Here is a 22696-nt window from a genome sequence, read left to right on the forward strand (position 1 = left end):
CAAGGCATCTTAAGGAAACACCTGAGGGAGAGGCAACAGGAATACATCACTAGAAGTAATCTCAGAAAAACCACGGAGCACAAGCTCAGAGGGGAGGAGAATACCAAAACTGGCAAACACTCAGTCGTGGAGGTGCTGGCAGCCCACTCCTCATATACTCCTGGATGATTAGGTGATCACAGGTGCGCTGACATCAGTCAGCGGGAACACCCTCCAAGGTGTGCAGCCTCTATCACCAACTAGTGGATGAAAAGGGAAGCAGCAGGCAAATAGAAAATCCCCACAAAGAGCCAAATCCTTGTTCCCAACCTAGATATACTAGCTGGGCTCTATAAAGACAAACAGTAGCTGAAGATGCAGATCAGATCACAGCATAAATATTAAGATACATAAAGTGTGAAACACAAACCTCTTTAAACCAAGAAATTAACCAAATGTATGATTCCAATATCAGTTTCTGACATTATCAGGACATTTTGTTGCTCAATACAGACACAGACACACCTCATGTTGCAAATAAAACATTTATTAAATGAGGCACTTAAAGTTACATCGACAGTTTGAGCAGAGAGCTTCCAGGATTAATTTATTGAACACATTCTGATGCAGAAACCAGGACAACGTTCAGCCTGAAACATTTTCAGCAGTCGTTTGTCGTTGACGGAAAGGCAGGCAGTCTTGTGATTTTATCAAATGGACGTAAAACGAGTGTCGCAAAAGTTGACTTTACTGGGATGTTTTTAAACCAGCACACTGCTTATTATTAGTATTATTATTATTAAGATATTTGGCTTTTTGTTGTTTAGCTGTTTATTTATTTGCTTACTTTTGGTTTTCCCCCAGCAGACATTTCATATTTTCATCCCCAACTTCTTCAGGCACAAAATGGAGTTGTTTCTCATGAGATGTTTCTGGATTCACCCTTTAACAACTCCTTTCAAAGTAATTTTCTACAATCTATTTGTAGTCTACCAAATGTGTAATTTTATGACTGCAATAAATAAAGTCTACAAGAGGGATGCCACTAGTTTTAGTTTAATGCGACGTGATATTTTCATATATTTCTTTACAGTCAATTGGTGCATAGGGAACTTAAACCAAAAGTAACTAAAGATTATTTGGTGTAGAACAAAGGGTTTAATGAAAATGACATTTCTAAAACGATACGTACATTTCTTTTTTTACTTATGAATGGTGAATGAAAAATTTAATCAAGTGAGAACATGGCAACGTGTAGTTATGATTATGGGAATATTGGCCCAAAGCCTTTCTGAAAGGAAATGTTTTCCAACTAATTTCACGATTTTTGGGAAATTTTTGTTCCCTTACAATATCCTGGATGTAAAAAACTAAACATTAATATGGCCTCTTTAACAAAGTACCATATTATTTTAAGGTTAATGGTGCTTTAAGGTTTGTTCAAAGTGTTTCATTTTCATTCTGACATGAACTTTGAAACAAAATGTCAGCAGTAGAAAGACAGACATTACAGTAGGTACTTCACAGAGTTAAAATGTTAAACAGCCAATGAACCGTTTATACCAAATGGAAGCACAAAGGAGAAATATATTTACACGAGCTGTACATACGTTTTAAAACAGATCCCAAAAAGCTTCATAAAAAAAAAAAATTAAAAAAAAACCATTATCTCATCCCCACAGAACATCAGCTGGTGAAAATACACATTTTAATCATTTAACACAACAATGAGGTTAGTTTTGTTATTGCTTGTTTGGGAGGAAAAACTTTCATTTCCAGTTAAAGTGCTTTCTTTTAGTAAAATGACTAAACTCATTTAACCCATGACAGTCATCGAGGACGAACATGTTATGGTTAATGCTGTTAAGAGTGAAATAAAATATGATACAGTCCCTTAAAATGACACATAGACGTCATACTTACTGACACAAGTCGTTCCAGGTAGTCCTTGAAAGGTCCAGTGTGCTGCAGTAAGTGCAAAACAGTGAATTATGGGAAAATAAGAGCTGAACATTTAGATGGCGCATGCCCCCTTCCTTGTCCCGTGCTATGTCCCATGATGCTACATGCAAGCTAGCGTGTAGCATGTAGTATGCGACATAGCATGTAGCATCATGCGTTTGTGCATAACGGAGCCTTTAAACACAGTACTGCGATTCAGTAATACACACAACAAACTCAAAGAGTTTTCTTGGTACTGTTCGTCCCTTTCTCTTGTGTAGAAATACTTCATCTCCGAGAGAAGAATGGACAAACACCACATTTTAACAGAGCGGCCTCGTACATTACATCACATATTATTTAAATTGTGTTTATAAAACACATTTAAATCCTGCTGTAAGCTTGCACTAGTCAGGCGTCCTCCATCTAAGGCTTGTTTATTGTTTACAGGCTTGTCGTTCTGAGGAAATGCTGTGGTGCTCAGGTGCTTCCTGCCTTGTGGTCCACATGTTGGTGTGTAGAAGGTGAATACTGGCTGTGTGTGGGGGAGGGTGCAATGTCGTATAGCAGCATACAATTCCTCTCCTTCTCCTCATCTCTCTGCCATTTCCTCCCACAGCTTCCTGTTTTGCGCTTCATACGTTGCTGATGCGAACGCTCAGTGGGCTGCTGTCTCTTACGCGCCCCCGCTCCCGCTTCTTTTCTTTCCCCTTGTAGTTCTCCTCCAGTATGAGCCTCTCCCGGCTCACGTCGTCTTCTCTGGCGCCGTTTTGGCGCGTCTCCGTTCTGTCGTTCGGTGACGACGGCTGCTTGCGGAAGGGAGACGTCTTGGTTTTTGCCACTTTGTCGAAGAAGGCAAAGTCGGCCACGTATTTCCCCGACGGGGAGAGGGAGACGACGGGCGGGAACTCGTAGCCCCAGAGGATCTCGTCCGGAAGGTACGACGTTCGGACCTGGCAGGTGGCGGACGTGGGTTCGACCGTGGCGCTCATGATCACCAGCAGTTCAAAGTCGGCCAGTTCAGGGTCTGCCCAGCCTCCGCCTGGTGGATGAAAAAATACATAAAACACAAAAACATGACTCACAAGTGCTCTTAAATAGATTGTATAAATGAAATTATAAAGTTTAAGTAATTCAATTTAAAGACTTATACAACACACGCAGTGGCTATGGCTACAGCTAATGACAACGCAGAAATATTGTTGTAGCTGTGTTGTGAGCTACGTAACCCCGATCTGCTGACTTGACCTTTGACCAGTGTCCACATAAAGCAACATGAAGTCGTTGCTAAAGGATTGGTTGTTCACAAAGTGCTGCATCTAAGCATACTGGTGAAAAGTTCAGTGGAAGAAAAAAATGCAGTCGAAAAAAAGAAATGCACAAGCAACAAAGACAACCAAATATAAGGCCTTCCAACCATTTAGTTATAGCCAAGAATACATATTTTTTTATTCTTCTGAAGAAAACTGTGAAGCATATATCTTAGTTGCATAAAACTTTTTCAATTTTTTTCTATTTCTTCTCCCCTCTTTTCCCAGCATCCTTTTCTTCCTGACTCTCCATCCTTTCGAAAGCCAACTGTGCCACGTTAAATCACTTCAAAAGCCCCAAAATTATTATTTATACATGTGGAATTTTTCCCAAAAATGCGGAAACTATTGTTTTTTTCTTTTAATTTTAAGTTTTCATAATTATTTCTACTTCGTGGTCTTGCCGCTGGATAGTCTTAATGTGCTGCATCTCTCTACCTTGCAAAGCTAAATCACACAACAAGGCAACAAATGTCACAAGATAATTAGGATGCAGGTAAGTTTCTCTTCAAGGCAACCAATCAGACGTTAGGATTTAATTGGTGATTTACAGCAGAAATTTAAATTATTCTTAAGCAGCAATTTGAGTTCTGTCATTAGCTTGCATACAGGAAGCAAAACAATGATTTAAAAAAATGCATGACTTGATTTGAACTTTGATTACATTTCATAATTGAATTATCTAACTGAGTAATGAAATGAAACCTATATATTTATTTGATACATGTTTTTAGTTTTATAAAAATATCACGTATAACTATCCATTTATGAACTTAATCAGTGTGAAGTTCATCGTTAGCATTCTGAAGTAGCAATATAATGCTCTAAGAAGGGAAGCTAAAATATTCAAATCATGGAAAGAAAGAAATAGAAGAAGAAAGAAGAAAACAAAATTCAGAAACAATCATGTCTTTAAATAATAACACTTATTTTTTACTATTATGTGCAGGAAGTCATGGGTGGGGCCCGATTTAAATTCATCTAGTCTCAACCAGATGAGGTTGTCAGCTGACCTGGTTCAACATGACACACTCCTTTTCTCTAAATCACCAAACCATGAAGCTTCTCTTTAACCGCCTGACGGGGAGGAAAGTGCTTTCCCGCTCCCGTTATGACACTTTTCCACCGAAAAACAAAATTGTAATTTGTCACATGTGTGGAGTTTTTGACTACCATTTGGTGACTATTTATTCAAAATACGCAGAATGTGGAAACTTTGAGTGGCGTTACCCCCCCAACCCCCCAACATCCCCAGAGGACAGATCAGCAGACGTACGCAGTCAGGCAGGCGAACACCTGCAACCCCCGGGGTTTCTCAGACTGCAGACTCCCTCATCTGTGAAAACAAGCCTTACTCCCAACACAGACCAAATATCACTCCCGCCAGTGCAAAACACCGTGTTTCGCAACCCCTCTGTCACCACTGTGACACATTTATCAAGGGATTCTCTGCCTTTTTTGTGAGCTGCTTCCATTCATTTACAGATCTTACAAGCCCTCCGAAAACATACCAGGTTAGAGTCCACGTCCTGCTGGCCTTCACTGTGTGTTAATGGGAAATACCCTCTGCGATTTTCAGACCATTTACCATCAAACTGGTGGTGAAAGGGGAACCCAAGTGCATGAATTGAGAATGCAAGAGAAAATGATATCAGAGAGGGAAAAAATTTAAGGAAGGGTCCAGAATATTAAAACCGACTTTGAGAAAACACAGAGTTGAAATCAAATCTGTTCGTCACCAGGTAGAAACAGGAGCAATTTGTGAATGTGCAGAATCCATGATCCACTGTAACGCCGTCTGCAGGTGTAATGTATGTAATATTAGCCAACAAATGGCTAAAAGTTTAATACTCTATTTTTATGCGCATGGCTTGAAGAACAGTGCATTTTGTCCTTTTATATGTGGGTTTTGGCTTACAATTTACCCTGTAAGGTAAAAGTCTCACATAAACAGAGACTGTACTGGCTGCTGCAGTTTCCTGACTAAATGTGAGAGTGAGGAAGCAGCAAATGAAATAAGACAAAAGACTAAGTTTTGTCTGTACTTGATCAAATGGACAGATAAATTATCAGTGAGTCATATCAAAACAGAGTGTACACACGCTAACATCCACCTGGCACTTCAGCAAACTCAGCATAAAATCATTATCAGCAAGAGTCAGATACTTCAACACCAAAGACAGTAACAAGCTGCTTCCATCCAAATGTCATGCAGGTTTTGAGCAAACTTTTAAAATGTTGCAAAAGAAAGAAAATGCAGATTTCCATCTACTGGTTTGGAGCGAATCAATCAAAGCCTAATATTCTCAGATATTGACTCTGCAAACGGCAGCAATAAGATGAAGAGGCTGCAAACCAGCAAAAACCAAACAACTCAGAAAAATAAAAAGCTCACTGGAGCTGGAGATTTGGACGTTGAAAGTTGTTCAAGTTTAATGCCTCTGGTAAGGCACAGACCCGCCAGAGCCGATTTGACAAATCACCTCAAGCGCACTTAAACCCACTTTTGCAAAACTGAGGAAGTTATTTAGATAACTTTCTAAAGCGTTAACTACAAATAGTAGGTAAAGGAGGTAAATATGAGGAAACAAATGCTTCTGGATAATCTACAGAGAATCCAAGTCGGCCTAGCGGGCGGAAAAGCACCAAATATGCTCAGTGGGTTCTCTTGCAGCTTCCAGTGCTGAGAGCTCCGAGCTGCTGTAAGTGGATCTGCATGTCAGCGCCCCAGACTGTACAGTATTGTGCTCTAATGAGGGGTGTCTCGAGCGGGCTCTCTCACACACATTCCAGCCAGAAAGAGGAAAAAAAAAAGAAAAAAAAAACTCTCCTCCAGTGCCAAACAAACCCAACTGTGGACGGCTCGACACGGCCAAGATCGCAGCACGTGACAGCGAATACCAGCACACCTACGTACGCATACATGCGCATTGTACCTACACGTTTTGTCAATTACCATAACTCGACGGTAAATGTAAAATTCCAATCACTTCACTCGCCGCGGACACGTGGGAGACGGTTAAGAAGCGATAATGAGACGCTTGTTCTCGTGCGGACTCGTAATGACTTTCAGAAAGCTTCCATGTTGCAGCTCAACACGTTTGGCGCGACTCGTTCAGAGCTACCGACACGACGACGTCATGAGAGCTGTGACGTACCCTTTGCTGCCCAGGCTCTGAGGGGGCTGTTCTCGTCGATGATGTGGTAGAACGTCAGGGGTATGATGAGGAAGGGGCTGTCGCTGGACGTGTCCACCTGGAAGGGCACGTTGCGCTGGTCCAGCCGCACCGTTTCACCCTCCTTGGTCAGAGACGTTTGGAGCAGCTTCCCCGTCACCTGGGAGCCAAGATGTAGTCAGTAACTGCAGCCAAAGAAGCTGGAAAGACATCTTGTCACCAGACGGCTCCCGGTTTAATATTTACATTGGCCCTCAACAAGTAACGGCCCTCGAGGAAACCATTAACAATGTGCTCGATTAGTAGTCGCTACACTGGCTCCCTGTAGCTCACAGAATACACTTTAAAAAGACCTCTCTGGTTCTGGTTCTGGTTCTGCTCTGCATCCCCAGAACCAGAACCAAACATGGAGAAGCAGCATTCACCTTCTGTGCACCACAAATCTGGAGCAAACTTCCTGAAACCTGCAAAACAGCTGAAACACTGAGTTCCTTTACATGTAGACTAAAAACCCAGAGTAACTTTTGAAACCTAATCATGAAACATTAATCAATAATCTGATGTGCAAAATGTAATGTTGTTGAATGTGTGTTCTATGACTTTGTATTTTTGTGTTTTTGTGAGGTAAAACACTTTGAAACGCCTTGTTGCTGAAAGGTGCTATGGAAATAAACTTTGATTGATTGATTGATTGATTGATTGATTGATTGATTGATTGATTCATCTCTGTTTCCAACAAGCAAACAGTCGAGACATATAGAAAGAAACTTTGCGGTTTTTGCTTCAACATGTAAATCTTTTCAAACTATTGTACACATGGAGTCGTCATAATCAACCAGAGGAAACCAGAATGTGCCTAAATGCTGCATAGCACATCTCCAAAAAAAAAAAAAAACACACTTCCACCCAATCATTTGCACTTTCAGTTCCTCATCCAACTATGAACAGCTTCTTGATCTAAGTCGGTCTTAAACGGGCCTCTTGGGATTTGAAAGTGATTTTCATTTCGGGCCTGGCTGTGGCAGAATGCACTGATAAAACTACCCGTCAACAAACTGCTGAAATCTTTTAGTTTTCTCTAAGTTTGATTAGTACTTCTTAAAACGTAGCAACGTTTAAGATCTTCTCACATTGGTGTAATGAACTGAATTGATTTTGACTGATTGAATAATATTTAAGCATACAACTAACAGATTGTATGCTTGTATAAAACCCTCGTCATGTTAAATTAAATTAAGGTAGTTAAATTAAGACTGAGACCGTCTGAGTGTTTGACTGCAAAATGTTAGATTGTGGCAAAAGTGGGAAACCTAATTCTAAATCTAACCACTGGAGGTTTGTGCATGCCTTAAAACATTTAGGAAACTGAATTTTCATCACAGATAATAAGGAGGGCGCTTTGTTTTCAATGAAGCCAAGGAGACAACAACATCCTACTATCATCATCCCACAACATGACTAATCTCATGCCGTGACGCGAGTCTGATATGAGGGGGCTAATAAAGGGCTTTTAGGGGGATCCCAAAACGCCAACACACATTCACACTCTTCCCGGCTGCGAATCTGTTCACCTCGTCTTCTATTTTTAAAATGTTTTTGTTTTGTTCTATTTTATTTTGCTTCATTTCGAGGGCGGCGCGCGCGGGGGCGGGGAGTTTTACGTTCTAAATCAAGCCTAACATGCATCCGTTAGAGTTTGAAAGCTCTAACATTGTTTTAGTACCATTATTTGAATTTACATGAACTATAATCCACTATATCAACTTCTTAAATCGTTGCACATTTACTGCAAACAGGATGTCCCTCATGACTAAAGCCTAACTGGCAAAGAAAACAGTACAAAGAGTAATTTGCACTAGTGAAAATTTGAGAAGTTTGATCAAAATTCATCCAAAACAGAGAAACAGTTCAATAGATGTTCCCAGAATCGTATCTGGAAGCGGCTCAAGAATCAGCACTAGTGTTTGACGCAGCGTAAAAACATCTGCACAGGCTGGCGTGTGATGTCAGCTTAATGCAAGCAAATATTTTTCAAAGTGACATATTACCTGACATCCCAGCAGCAGGCTTTTGCGCATGTTGGCCACTCGGATCATCAGGCAGGGCCGGCCCTCGTGAAACGACACAACGGCGTGTTGACTGAACTTCACCGTCTCGCCTCTCTTCTTGGGACGAGCAACCTGACGGAGAAAGAGAGGAAATCTGAGATTAGGATGGATCCCCGTTACTAAAATGTTGCATCGAAAATACTGTACGTCAGCCATTAAAAGCGTAACCTTTAAATTCTGAGGACATGAGAGAGTAAAAGTAAATTGTTTCAAATACAATCAACAGCGGAAACACTTTTTTTTTTTCTTTTCAGATTGGACTGATAATAATCCACAACCAAAAATTACTAATAAATGACACTGATAACTTTTCATGATGACGGTTCGTTATTCTGCTTCTAGTAGATCAGAGTGATAACAGCAACCCACATGCAAGTTTTCTGCATAAGCAACTCAAACACAAAGATAAGGAATAGGAAAGACTTGTGCAGCACATGAACAACAGCTAAAAATAAATATACATGGCGTTTGCTAAAATTGTACACATATTACGTGACATTTACAACTTAACTAAGAAGCAAACATGTTAGAAATAAACTTTGATAAAGCTCCCTTTGATTTTATTTCACCTTTCTGTTTTTTAGAAGAACTCTGTCGTCATCCAACACACAGCCCACTTTAGGTGACCTCACAGATTTTCTGACACTTATTTCTGGGTTTTGACTAGGACATTGTAGCCGTAATCCTGCTATCACCATCTTTCACTGTCGTCACAATGAAATATAGTCAAGAAACTGCTTAATATCGCTAAACAATTAATTGGCTATACCAGCATTTTTCCTGTTACATTTATTATTATATTCAAAAATGGAAAAAAAAAAAATGGGGAAAAACAGTTACTTTTGCAAGAAAGGTCCCAGTGATGAAAATCTCCATCACCATGGTGATGACCAGCTGAACAATGAGGAGGACTATAGCTACGGGACACTCCTCTGTTATGCACCGGAAGCCATAGCCAATCGTGGTCTGCGATTCCAGGGAGAAGAGGAAGGCTCCGGTCAACGTCTTCACCTCCATCACACACGGCGTGTGATTGGACGGCGGGTCGAACTCTGAAGGCGGGAAACAAGGAGCACAAGATCAATCTGGAGCGTGCCAAGTACCACAGAAGAGTTTACTGCCTTTGTCTGTATCGTACAAAACAATTTTAAGTGTCAGGCATGGCTGCGTGAGTGTCGTGATGCGTACCGAGCAGGTCTCCGTGCACAAGGGCCACCAGGTACCAAAGCACCCCAAACAGGAACCACGTCCCAGCGAAAGTAGCAGAGAAAAAAAAGAACTTGTAGCGCCACTGCATGTCCAGGAATGTCGTCCAGAGGTCACGGAGGTACAGGGCCCCTCTGCCGCTGACGTGCTCGATGCGGACGTTGCTCCGTCCATCTTTGGAGAGGACTCTGCGTCTCCTGCGCAGCGCGTTTGGCCCTCCCGTTTCCCCCCCGCCGGCGGCAGGGGCCCCGCTTCCCCCCGTGGAGCTCAACAGGGGCTTGCTGATGTCCGTCTGCGTCTGGGAATGGCACACTTTCTGCGGGGAGGAGCCTTCGGAGGACGGGGGAGTGGCTGAAGTCATGGCTGGCACTGGACAGACAGAGGGGACACGACTTGTTCAGGAAGGGGGGAAAAAATGTGGAAAATGGGCTTAAAGTGACCAGCGAAGGAGGATGGTGTGGAAAAACTGCAGAGGTATGCTGAGAACAATAAAGTTGAACGACAGAAGAGTTCAAGTAAAAAGGTTCAAGGAAAAAATAGTACTGTTCATATGAATGGGGAGATGACCTAGTGGAACATCTAACTTGAAAAATAGAACAGAAGAAAAGGATCAGATGTACATTTCAGGGTGACAGTGTTGTGGTCCGCCATTCAAAGCTCTTCTTTTCTCTTCCTGCCTTTTCAAAAGAAGTGCCAGGTTCTCCATCTGTGAAAAATCGAGCTAATCTACTCGGTTTGCACAAAAATAGCTAAATCAACTAGAGGAGATCCTGTTACTGTTAAAATCAATGTCACACTTTCCCATCTGTACACTGGTATTTTGGGATTCAAACAAATTCCTAGGACAATCTACTAAAATTAAAGTTCAAAATATACCTGAAACTAACTGCCTGATCGGTCGGTCGGTTGGTTGGTTGATTGGTTGGTTGGTTGGTTGGTTGGTTGGTTGGTTGGTTGATGTATGTCACAGTGAGTAAAGTTAGGACTAAACTTAAATCGTTCTTTTCAGGGTGTGTTCAATTTTTATTGCTAAAGATGTCATAATATGTTTCCAAGTTTTGACCTGTTTACTGGTCAAGGCCTTTATAAATTATACACATGACGAACTCCTAATAAATGTTGTTTGTGTACAGTTCGTGAACAGGAGACTTGCAGCCATAATTTGCCGACTTGATTTCTGAATTTTATGCTTTGTTGAGTTCAACTAGCAAACTTTATCATCAACTTTGCACATTCTTTCTTGGTCTAACGGGTTTAGGTTTCCTGAATAGAGTTATTTACAATTTACAATAAATTGAGACTGAATCAACTATTGGACATTTCCTGTAGAAATAAAGGCAGGCTAGTTATTTAGTTTTTTGTAGGTCATGTCTTCAAACGATTAATTCAAACTTCACTGAAATCTGTTCTGTAAATTATCTGTTCTGCATATTATCAATGACCAGAAGAGCGCTAACATGCTAGCTTTGGACCTAGCATTCAGCAAACGTTTCCACATGAAGACTTCATCAGCAGAATGAGATCTCATTACCCAACATTATTCATTACTAAGCTCCACTAACGCTCATAGTGGAATCTTGCAGCTACTTTTTCCTTTTAATCTGTCATTTTCGTCCAAGTTGATGTTGTCATCACTGCGCTGGAGTCGCCTGTTCTGCCCTGAAATATGAGTCTCTCGTCTGGCTGACCTAAAACTACGCCATCGTCACTTGTATGCTGAAAATGATGACACGCCGCGATGACACCCCGAAGCCCTGGTATAAGTGGATTGCAAAGTATCAATAGTTTATTAAGCGAGTGAGAGATCCCTCACCCCTGGGTGCCATGAGCGCTTATCGCCGCTTGACTTTCCCTTTGTAAGCTTTTAACAATCTTACTTCTCATCTGGACTACAGTTTGTCTTTCTCCACATCATCCTTTTGTTCCCCTTCCCTTTCTGCCCATTCTTTGCTCATTGTTTGGCCAAGCTGCACCCTCCCCCCACCCCTCTTTCAGAGAAATTGTCTTTGCTTTCTGGAGCAAATAAAACAAAACCCAAAACAGCACGGCCAAAACAAAAGCCTAAAAACCAGAGCGATCTGATACACTCTGTCCTTTCCTGTCCTGTTTGACCCTTGTCTCGCCTCCCTCCGTGTTGGAGCTCACACAGAGTGAATGAATAGAGAGCTGTGTTGAGCTCTGTGCTATGAATACTAAGACGCGAAGGGGGGGGGGGGGGGAGGAAGAGGGCGAGAGGGCGGGCGGGAGGCGTGGTCAGGAGCACGGGCATGTGATTGGACTTGGGCTACGCCAGCTGAACTCTGAACCCAACAATGCTCCTGCCTACACATACAGTAAACATATGAACATGTAGACCGTCTGAGCAGCTATAACTTGTACAACGCCATTTAGTGTCCAAAGGGTTGCTTACTTTGCAGACATAAAACCTCTAACCTTACATTACAATTCCAAAAGATATATACAATACTTCCAAAAGAATTCACTTTTAAAAGTATTAACATTCAGAGTTAAAAATCAACAATAGGATGCTCTTTGCATGTCCGATAGCGTCACATCATCTGGGACAGCTTTTAAGAAGCGTGTTCATTGACCTTCATTCTTCATTAGTGAGGTCAGACACTGATGTTGGGAGAAGACCTTTCCAATAGTGCCCATTGTTATTGAGGTGGAAGTCAGGACTGTCACTTCCTTCCCCACTAGATTTTCTTGTCCATTTCTTTATTGACCCTGGAGATGTTAAAATTGTTCAAAATGTATTTGCATGTTGACTCATTAAGAGTTTTTTTTTTTTTTTTACTGAAAATAATTCACTGCGACAAGTAATCCATGATCATAATGGCAGGCCACCACTGTTTCGTCACTCCAGAGAACATGTCTCTGCTGCTCTAGACTATAGTCGCAGTGTGCTGCTGAACTAATGTAAAATAAATTAAGTTTGGAGGTTGGTGTGAATCCACAATAAAACTCTGATATGGACTGAAATGAACTCTGAACTGTCCAGAAACACAGGTCTCGGTTTGGTTCAAGTGAACTCTGACGCGGCTTGAATGTGTATGTGAATGGCAAGCAGACCGAAGCAGAAAATACACTCGGGGCATTCTGGGTAAATACAACCTAAACAAATGCTAGTGGGAGAAATGTCTCATAGTCTTTTACCAAATCCAAAAGAGAAATCTAAAATGTGACGCTAATCCATTTTTGCTTACATTTTGCAAAGAGGGAAGCTGTGCTCAGTTTCTTCTTCGGGGGTTTTTGAGTTGATTCCTTCAGTAGTTCTTGGTGCAGCGCCACCACAGGTGAGGAGGTGAACAGGATATTGGGACTTTGGCCCCCAATCGAAATGAGTCTGCCGGACTATCAGGTGTGAAAACACTTTTAGTTTAGCTGTCTATTCATGGTCTACTTCAGGTTCATTTTTTGTGGCATTTTTCTATCTTTATCTTACTGTCATTTGCTCCCTGGTTTATCCAGGACTTTTCCCCAGTGCATTAGTTTCATATGCTGCCATCATTTGTTTCATATTTGTTCATTTCCTCTACTGTGTGAAACCTCCCCAATTTAAATATTCTTTGATTCTGTCACTCCATTGTCAGATCCTCTGTTGCCCTCTCCACAGGGAGGGCAATTAGTTCGATTTCATTTTAAATTAAATTAATTATTACAACTTTATCCCTGCCTGGTGTGACCTTCAGCTTTCCTAATGCTCACTCACAAAAGCTTGAGGACAATTCAATTCTGTTGGCAGCTGGGATTCGTAGATGTTTTATATTTTCATTTATAAAAAAAAATATTAAAAATTGCCATGTTCTCCATCTCACAGGTATGTAATATTTTTATTGACCTAGAGCGTAAAATGCATTGAATAATGAAACTTATGTGCATTCTGTTTATGCATCCCACAGACGCAGCGACACACTCTGTCTCACCACTGACTCTGAGCCCTTGGTGTCACATTTCGTTGCCCTGAGTTTCCCTGTGGTTTATTTTTCAACATGTAAAGTGATGACCCATATTGCCTCTTAATAACTGGATCACCCAACCAAGCAATTGTTTGGTTCCTGTTGGATAAAAGGAAACGGAAAGCAATTCAATAGCCCTCCGGACCTTGATGTTGGTGTTCCTGGGGGTAATAAATACTAACCATTTAAATTATTTACGCTTAAATCCAGCAACAATATTAACTTTTTTTTTTTTTTTAAAAAAGGATTTTGATTATAATTTCATTGTAGATGTTGGTTTCTTCAACTGTTATTCTCTTCCATCATGTGCAGCGTAACCCTAAACCTACCAATTCAAAACAAAATATTTGTATATTTTAAGTTATGAACTTTAACCAATAATCTAAGTTTAAATCCAGGCTCAACTATAACTGAGCTTCTGCATCATTAGCACGTCACTATCAATGAAAAGTGGATTTTTTTGCTGTTTTATTCAGGAAAATGTTCACATTTGACATGATTTTTCTGTTCATGAAGTAAATTTTAGCAACCAATGGAAATTTATTGAATGCATTAAAGCTGCTATAGTGACATAATTTTAGCAATAAAAAGGTTTAATTATGATGTACGTAGATAATACGTTTGCAAACTGCAAACTGACTTGTGGACTAAGGTGAGCACAGAACATTTACTGTAGATATTAATTTGCTCCAAACTGCTTTGTTGTTTTGTGCTGGTATATTTTCAATGAATGTCACTTTTTATTTATTCATTCATCTTTGTTTAAACTGAAAAGGAAGTGGAAATGTAGTGGAGTGACGTGAACTTCCATTGTAGTTCTGGGGAGTTTGGGCATCATCTCTGTTTGCTGCATGTTAATAATTTCATTTTCTTCAGCTCTCATCTCATGCATCTCCTCTTCCCTCTCCTGTAATTAGTTCCAGCTGTTCCTAATCCCCTTGATTACCTGCATATTTCATGTTCTCACCTGTATCTTTGTCCCATGCTGGTTTCTTTCATCTATCCCTCATTCTGCCCATCTATAACTAAACATCTTTGTTCTCAGATCGACTTCCTGTGGAGGTTTATGCCACTTTGCTGCACTGAAATGTTCAAACGCTGACATGATTTATGCATATTTTACAAGTGATCATTAAAAAAAAAGATAAGGCAAGTCAGAGTTAAATCATAATTATTTGATTCCCCGTTTAAAAACAGCTAAACTTGGAGGAAAGTATATGAATTTGTGAGAGTATTTGATTATGTGCTCTGACGTCCATTATTATGGAATGATGAAACAGGACTGTTTTCACTTTTTCAAAAAAAAAAAAAAAAAAGATTTACTGATAAATATTGACGTATGGAATACCGATAAATGTAACATCCTCAACACTGACTCTTGTCTTTTCATTACCTTTTCTGGATAAGGATGTAGATTATAGAACATGTTAACACATATTGTTAAATTTATATCTTAGAGAAATGAACTTAATATAGGTTTATGAATCTCAGTGTTAAAAAGGTGATAGAGGATTAATAAATCTAGGGGGCAAAATCACAGCAGCCCTCTTTAGTTTGATTCAATCGCAACTGAACTCTGATGCGGTCCAAAAAAAAAAAAAAAAATCAAACTCTAGGTCTCGGTTCGGTTGAAATTAACTCTGGTTCGGTGCAAATGCATACGTGAACACCGAGTGGACCGGAGACACATACGAGAGCAGGAAGTAGACGATACCGCAGGGCATTCTGGGTAAATACAACCAAAACAAATGCAGGAGTCTTACTGCGAAAGAGAAAAATGGTTTGAGGTCTTTCGCCGAGGACAAAAGAGAAATCCTACAACTTCTGAAATCTGATGCAACTCCACCATTTATTTATTTATTTATTTATTTATTTATTTATTTATTTATTTATTTATTTATTTATTTATTTATTTATTTATTTAACTTTTGCCTGAAAAAGGAAGTTGTGCCGATGTCTTCTTCTGAGGTTTTCTTGTCGTTTCCCTCAGTGGTTTTTGGTGCAGCGCCACCACAGGCGAGAGAGAAAACAGGTTTTCATCTTTTTACACAGAGCAACGTGAGAGAGGACCGCACGTATCAAATGTTACAACTTTGCTCCCCAACCGAACCGAGTCTACCGCGCTACCAAGCATGAAAACACCACTAAAAGGTCAGTGAAAATGAAAAAAAAAAAAAAAAGCTAAACTATGTGCTTTTTGGGGGATTTCTGCAGCCAAAGTAAAAACCTTTACACTTTTTCTGATGCTGTGACTTTGACGAATTTCCACAATCGCCCTAAACTTGTTTTTTTTTTTTTTTTTTTTCACCCCCCAGAGAATGACAACAGTCAAGGTTGTGATCTCTTCCGCCCCGTCCGGCCCATGCAGCCCCTCGTCTTCCCTCTGTCCCGTGTGCACAAGAATCCTTTGTTTTCGACGAGATGAAAGGGACAAAAGCCACTATTGAAGAATACGACTGGCTGGGCGAGTAAGTGAAAGAGAGCAAGTTAGACGGGGGGGGGGGGGGGCAAAGAGGACCAGAACCGAGCGCAGGGGTATTTGCTGGTGTATCTGATTCTGTGTGAGCATGCAGTGCTTTACACGCAGAGACAGAAGAATTAGTTCAGAAGGAAGATTTGAGAGAGAGAAAAAAACGCAGCGTCAGGTGACAAAACAGGAGGGAAAAAAAAGAGCGGGAAAAGATGGTGAAGGATAAACAGAAAAAAAAGTGGGGGGGAGGTATGTGGAGTGAGGGTGGGGGTGACAAAAAGCTTGACATTAGTATTCCAGAGGAGAAAGTAAATCCCTTCCACTCTGTCCAGCATCCGCACCCCTGCAGCCAGTGCACGGCTCTGAAAGGAACTCCAGCTGAATGGCTTGGACAACTGTCCCGCGCCACAGCAGCCTCTGTGGCCGGCCTGAATGGACGGCCCCAAACATTAAGGCACGCCGTGCCAAGACGGCATCTGGTGGACCAACTCAAGACAGCGGAGAGACAAAACTTCATTCAGCCGCCGCCGAGGCGCAGCAAAATGAGCTGCCGTCGAGTCAGCAGCGCTTTATTTTCGAGAAAACGATTAAAGGCAATCTGATTAGGACAGAACGTCTCCTTCTGCACGTCAAAGCGCTCTGTGGCTGAAACGCAGATCTGCAGATGCAGCAAGTTTCTGCACAGATAAATGTCACGCGGCTCCTGTGAGCTGATGTGCTTGCAGATGTATTTTCACCACTGCGATTACTTGAGATTTACCACGAACTTCAGTGTATTTTATCAGGATTTTGTGCGATAGATGAACACAAATGACTTCATGTAATCGCAAAGGAGCAAAACCACGACTTGGATTTCAACAAGCTTCACAAATTCATCTCTGAGAAGTGCGGTGCGTGGTTTGCTAGAGAACACTAATGAACCGTCGGCATCGTTCAGCTCACTTCGATTCAAGTTGCATCCAAAGACACTTTCACTGACCCCTCAAAGTGAAACTGAATGTCGTCGTAACTCGTTTGATTGAAGAGTTATTGCAGACGGTGATGGATGTGTGGGCAGGAGAGACCTCCTGTAGCAGTCTGCTTCACAACGACTTTGAACAAGCCTCTGACTGAAGACACTCAACGGCAGTGTCGTGAAGAGGATGCTCAGGGAGGGAGGTGTGGAGAAGTTTGAAATGTCATGCAAAATGTCATGCAGATGTTTTTCTATAACGATGACGGCCGGTCAGAGTTGGATGACGCTAAACTCAGGGTGAGCCTCGCCTTCCAGCTGGGCAGTAACTCTGAACACACAGCCAGAGCTGTAAAGGAATCAGATAGATGAGTTATGAGTCAGAATGGTCCAGTCAAAGTCCAGACTAAGTCTAATCTGGAATCTGTGATTGGAAAATTGATGTTCGAGGACGCTCTTCATCCAGTTTGACCACGTTTGAGCTACGTAGCCGGGAAAAATCATCATCCTCTGGTTGACACGGCACTCTAAAATCCTGCTTCATTTTCCAATATATTCTGTTCTGTTGCTGTCGCGCAAAACCCCGTTTATTTAGAAAGATGCAGATTTGTTTAACGTAGTGTGCGCTACGCTTCACTCATTAGCTGTCCTGCAAAGCAGCTGCTCACACCAACCAATCAAAGACTCCAAAGTTTAACCAAAAGTTTCTTCTACCTTTTTCTCTTTTTTCCCTTCTACGTTTGCTAAATCACCACTTTTAAGGAACCAGTTTGTATCTGACTGTAATCCTGCAAACCCCATTTTTATGTGCGCAGCGTGGCATATTGTGATTGGACGAAATGCAAGAATTACACTTGAATTTTGTGAACTCCTGAAGATGAGAATATTCCATGAAGATGACATTTGGTTGCCTTTGAACAACTTTACAAAAAAAAAAAGTTGGTGTTTGCTCTAAGTCCACTAAGCTTTTTTTCTAAATGAGCGTAACCAGGGATACGAGTTAGGCCTAGGACTTCAACCCAGAAAACATAAACTACTTATGTTGTGTCATGACCTCTAATATGTGACGTAAAAACAAGAAACTTGATCTAAATTGCGAATAATGCATTGGGCAGGGGACAAAATCCATCCATGCATCTGTCCAATATTTTTCTTTTTTGCACAGGTTTTATCCTGTTCAGTCATCAGGTCACATAAGGAGCAACCTGGACTGTGCGTCCAGCAAAGCTCCACACTGCAAAAACACAAAATCTTACCAAGTATTTTTAGTCTAGTTTCCAGTGCAAATATCTTTGTACACTTGAAATAAAACTGGAAACTTACAAGCAACTTTTCTGCAAGAAATAAGAACTTGATTTGAGTAAATTACACCTGAATATTGATGATATTGATGAAAAGCACTAGGTTTAAGTGAAATAAGAGGAACTGGTAACTTTTTAATCAATATTAAGAAATCATTTACTAAAATCAAGCTCTTCTCGAGAAAAGTTGCTTGTAAGTTTGTCTTGTTTTATTTCACATGTACTAACATATTTGCACCAGAAACTGGGCCAAAAATACTTGGTAAGATTTTGTGTTTTTAGTGACTTTGATAAGCAAACAACCCTCAGGATTCCTTCATGAGATTTTGACAGCTACTTGAAACGAAATCACTCAATTTCTACATTTTAAAATAAGCTTGCTTCTAAATCTCTTGCATTTGATCTGATTAGGGTTTTTTTTTTGTTGTTGTTTTTTTTTTCCTCCTCTGTTTCCCCTTTTGATTTGAGGAACAAAAAGTGAGCCGCAAAGTAAACAAACAGAAATGGCAGCCGCCGTCCGAACGAGCTCACAGCTGAAGCCGGCGCTTCCTTAAACCGCCGTCTTCGCTTTCTCAACCCGTCTGAAGAGTTTCAACACCGCCTGACGTCTGTGAATGGAGGCCAGCTGTTTGCCACATATTCAAGGGCAGCTCTTTTTTTGTTTGTTTGTTTGTTTGTTTGTTGGGGTTTTTTTTTGCAGCATGGATGTAAATCTGTTCTGTTTGCTATGGTAGTGGTGCCGCCCGTCGAATTGAAATCGAAGGCTGCCGGTGCGAAAACGTGATCGAACCTTTTAAAACTGATTTAAGATTTGACTGCCACACTGTCAGCTTCTGGAGATGACTTGAATGTTTGTTTGTTTTTGTTTTTTTGCACTAGACTAAAAGCTATAATAGGTGTTTAACTGAAAGTTTGGTTTAAAACTGGCTTTTTTAAGTTTATATTGATTCTTTAGTGTTCGACTTCTTCCCACATATAAATTATGATTTAAAAACAACACTCAGTTGCTCTAAATTAGAGAAGTAAACCTCTGCTGGTGTTGCTCGGTACTCGCATGCCTCTACACAGCAAACACAGCAGGTGCAGTAAGAACGAGCTGCAGAGTTTAAATTCTGTCTTAACACAATATCACAACACCTAAAGTCTTCCAAATAGCATTTGAGTAAACACAGCATCAAGTTTTGCACTAATTGTTTAATTTTAGTGAATAAAGGTGTAAAAACTGTATGGTTTTTTTTTTTGTTGTTTTTTTTTTTTACTTCAACAAGGCAAAAACAATACAAAACTCATTGAAATATAAATTTTGAAATATTTTCTTACCTTTCTGTTGACTTGCTATGGATGTTTGCTTTGAGTGCAGCTTGGACAGCTTCACCGTCCAGCAAACATGCAAAAAAAAAAAAAAAAAAAAAACGACTGAGATGTATTTTGCTTGTATGTATGACTTAGAAAAAAAACAATAAAAAATTGCTGCAAAACTTCAGGGTCTCGACCGGGTTGCACTTGTTAACGGTTCACACATGTTTTAAACGTCACTTTTCACCGTTGCATTGCATTGTTTGCTCTGGCGACGCTACGTCGAAGTCATCCTGTGCATCTGAGAAAACAAAAAAAAATTTTGGAAAAAAAAAAAAGGGGCTAAAGGAAAAATTTCTCAGCAAAAAAAAAAAAAAAAAAAAAACTTGAACCCGGTCAGACCTGGTTGACGATTACCCAGCAGCTAGTCAGTGTCTCCCTGCGCACTGGCACTGGCAGCACCGGTTCCGGCTCACTGTTACTGGATCATTATGTAATCGGATGAGGACAGTTTGCACTTTTTCTTCTTGCTTGCGAAGCAGGGAGAGCGAGAGAGCGCGCCCTGTGTGTCCACTCAGGGAGACCTTAAAAAAGCCCGGGCAGTCCACTCCTCCGAGGACCCCTCACACACACACACACACACACACATCGACATCACACCAGGCATACCCCTGCTACATAAGCCCAAAAGCGTTCAGATGGCCACTGTTTTGTGTTTTGTTTTATTGTGTTTTTTTTTTTTTTGCGACATTTTTAATTCATTAATTCAACTCTCCTCCTACCCTCCCTCCCAGCCGCTCTCCCTCACTGTACGCGGTAAATGGGCCTCTTTGTTGGACGAGCCTCCTCCGCTGTTTCAGCCTTTGTCAACTTTCTCGTTGCAAAACGTTTGATGGGTCTAAGATACGAGCCTGGAAGTTGTTGCACTGGAACAAAGATATTTACAACCCCCCNCCCCCCCCCCCCCCCCAAAAAAAATGGGGGGTTATGGGGCCTTTTCTTGTTGTGTGCTTGGCATCTTGCGCCTTTGCGTTGGGACAGAGGGCACTGAATGGGTAATGTGGGCGCATCTCTGTGAGGTGGTGCCATGTCCGCCTGCGAGGAGGGGCGCTCGGTAGTGTAAAAGGCGAGTACAAACGATCCTCCTGTTGATGGAGAAAGGGATGAACGGGGCGGAAAAGAAAAAAAAAAATGACCAAAGTAGCAACAACCTCTCTCAGGCTGTGGATGTCGATGTTGTAGTTAGGGGGGAAAAGTGACTTTATTGGAACGAAAATCTTGTGCGGAGTAAAAGAACATTGTGTACTGCTGCACATTTGACCCCCATCAAGTGATATTTGGCTGATTTTTTTAGCTACATTTGTTCACCAGTGTATTATTGTTGCCGTTTAAGATCTGTGATGAGTTGTAAATTTCTCCTGACTTGACAAACTGGCGCAAGTTTCTCAAGTTTCACAAAACCGATTGTTCCAACTTACAAGTTATAGAGCTGCTGTATTTTTATTATTATTATTTTTTTTTAAGTTGACTACAAATAAAGAAAATCTGCCAACTGTTTGGTAGGTCGATTTTTACTAATTTAGAGATAATAACTGATTGAACTTGTGTAGCTGAACAGTTGCAGTTTAGCTGAAAGGATGAGTTTTCTGCAACCTTTGCATCGGATGAGTAGAGCTGGAACAGTGACTGAACTGGTTAGGTTACTTATTTAAAGACCAAAATTTGAAATGAATTGAAAAATATCAACACATTTTCAAAGATGTTTTATCAAATTTTTAGAAGTGCAAACTGGAGATGGGTGCCACATTTCTGAACAATGGCAGCCCTTACAGGTGTCACTCCTTCTATTTACTCCTTCTACACTTAATCAGTCATTAGGAATCACTAGAGACAGGAACTCTATTGGTAATAAATAATCAGAAATGTTTTTTTTGTTTGTTTTTCTATCACATTTTCCCCAGTGATCTGCTTCTGTAAAGAATAACGTGTGACATTTGGTTTGTGATCCACTGCTGGACTCTATCTAATCTATAAAATCTGCAAAAATCAAGTGAAAACATTTGGAAAAGTTGCAAGACCTGCTTTTAGATTAGAGACAAAGCTGTTGAACACACTTCTATTGTTACTGACAAAAGAAACAGATATTCTTGATCACTGAGGGACGAACCAAACCATCATCCTTCTTGACACTTGGCCACCAAAGTGGCTGCAGCTAGCTTTGCTTGCAGGCAAACAGATGCACAACTTTTAAAGTGCATACTGTACTGTGGTTGCTCTCAGTTTCATCCGCAGCAGAAAAGTATGAACTTTAGACAGGTTGGGCACTTGGTGTGATTATTTCCACATGGCACCGCAGCATAAGCATACCCATTTCTTCTTGGTTAAATCAGAGCGTGAGAGTTCCCATAGAAGCAATGATATTTCCAGTTACAGACAGTGATTGAACACAAACTGCGGTTGGTCTGTGCTATTTTCAAATTGTGAAAATAGCACAATTTGAGTCGCCCTCATCTCTCATTTGGTTGTGTTTTTAACAAGTATATAAGCAAAAATGACATTTAAACAGCTTCACGTGGATATTAACGTCCTGCACTGGTGTGACAAATTTCTATCATTCAGGGGGAGCCTTGGTTCTAACTGTACCTACATGTCCAACTCAAGGCCCACAGATCCTAGATAATATAGATAATAAAGATAATATACCGGCCCTTTAAGGACATTAATCAAGTATGAGTTTGACACCCCTGTGCTAAAAAGACTGATACTTTTTTTAGCAACATTATTCATATGCTGTACAAGAAGCAGCTTTATGCATCTACCAGACAAACCGGAATGAAAGTTCCCACGTGGTGCATGAACCACCATTGACACTCTGCACCAGAAACACTGCGCAATATTTTCCTCCAAAAGGAGAAAGCACCCAGTTTGTGTTTCTACTTGGCGCCTCTGCGAGCGTTGGGGCTCCCCTGGTTAAAACCTCATTCAGGTCATGACGTCT

General features: G+C 40.9%; 1 protein-coding gene across 3 annotated transcripts; it reads right to left on the bottom strand.

Annotated features, from left to right (window-relative positions):
• Positions 1–505: 505 nt before the first annotated feature.
• kcnj10a (potassium inwardly rectifying channel subfamily J member 10a) lies at positions 506–20720 on the bottom strand. 3 transcript variants are annotated; one of them, XM_016677203.1, is made up of 7 exons: positions 20101–20720; positions 19723–19999; positions 9703–10089; positions 9355–9566; positions 8455–8586; positions 6389–6566; positions 506–2962 (listed from the first exon to the last, which is right to left on the bottom strand). In XM_016677203.1, exons 3-7 carry the CDS (start codon positions 10079–10081, stop codon positions 2556–2558), a joined length of 1308 nt encoding a protein of 435 aa, XP_016532689.1. In that variant the 5' UTR covers positions 10082–10089; positions 19723–19999; positions 20101–20720; the 3' UTR covers positions 506–2555. The 3 variants fall into 3 exon arrangements, with proteins under 3 accessions (XP_016532689.1, XP_007563638.1, XP_016532690.1); XM_007563576.2 differs by having other exon boundaries at positions 19723–20720; XM_016677204.1 differs by lacking the exons at positions 19723–19999; positions 20101–20720 and adding an exon at positions 17129–17431.
• Positions 20721–22696: the final 1976 nt, after the last annotated feature.

The sequence above is a fragment of the Poecilia formosa genome, unplaced genomic scaffold (assembly GCF_000485575.1).
Source record: "Poecilia formosa unplaced genomic scaffold, Poecilia_formosa-5.1.2 Scaffold149, whole genome shotgun sequence".
Classification (NCBI taxonomy): domain Eukaryota; kingdom Metazoa; phylum Chordata; class Actinopteri; order Cyprinodontiformes; family Poeciliidae; genus Poecilia; species Poecilia formosa.

Excerpts from the sequence above, each read along its gene's own strand:
- kcnj10a (XM_016677203.1), bottom strand. The coding sequence starts at position 10,081 with ATGACTTCAGCCACTCCCCCGTCCTCCGAAGGCTCCTCCCCGCAGAAA. Across the intron at positions 9,567-9,702 it reads TGTGCACGGAGACCTGCTCG|AGTTCGACCCGCCGTCCAAT; the intron begins GTACGCATCACG and ends TCCCGCCTTCAG. Across the intron at positions 2,963-6,388 it reads CAGAGCCTGGGCAGCAAAGG|GCGGAGGCTGGGCAGACCCT; the intron begins GTACGTCACAGC and ends TTCATCCACCAG.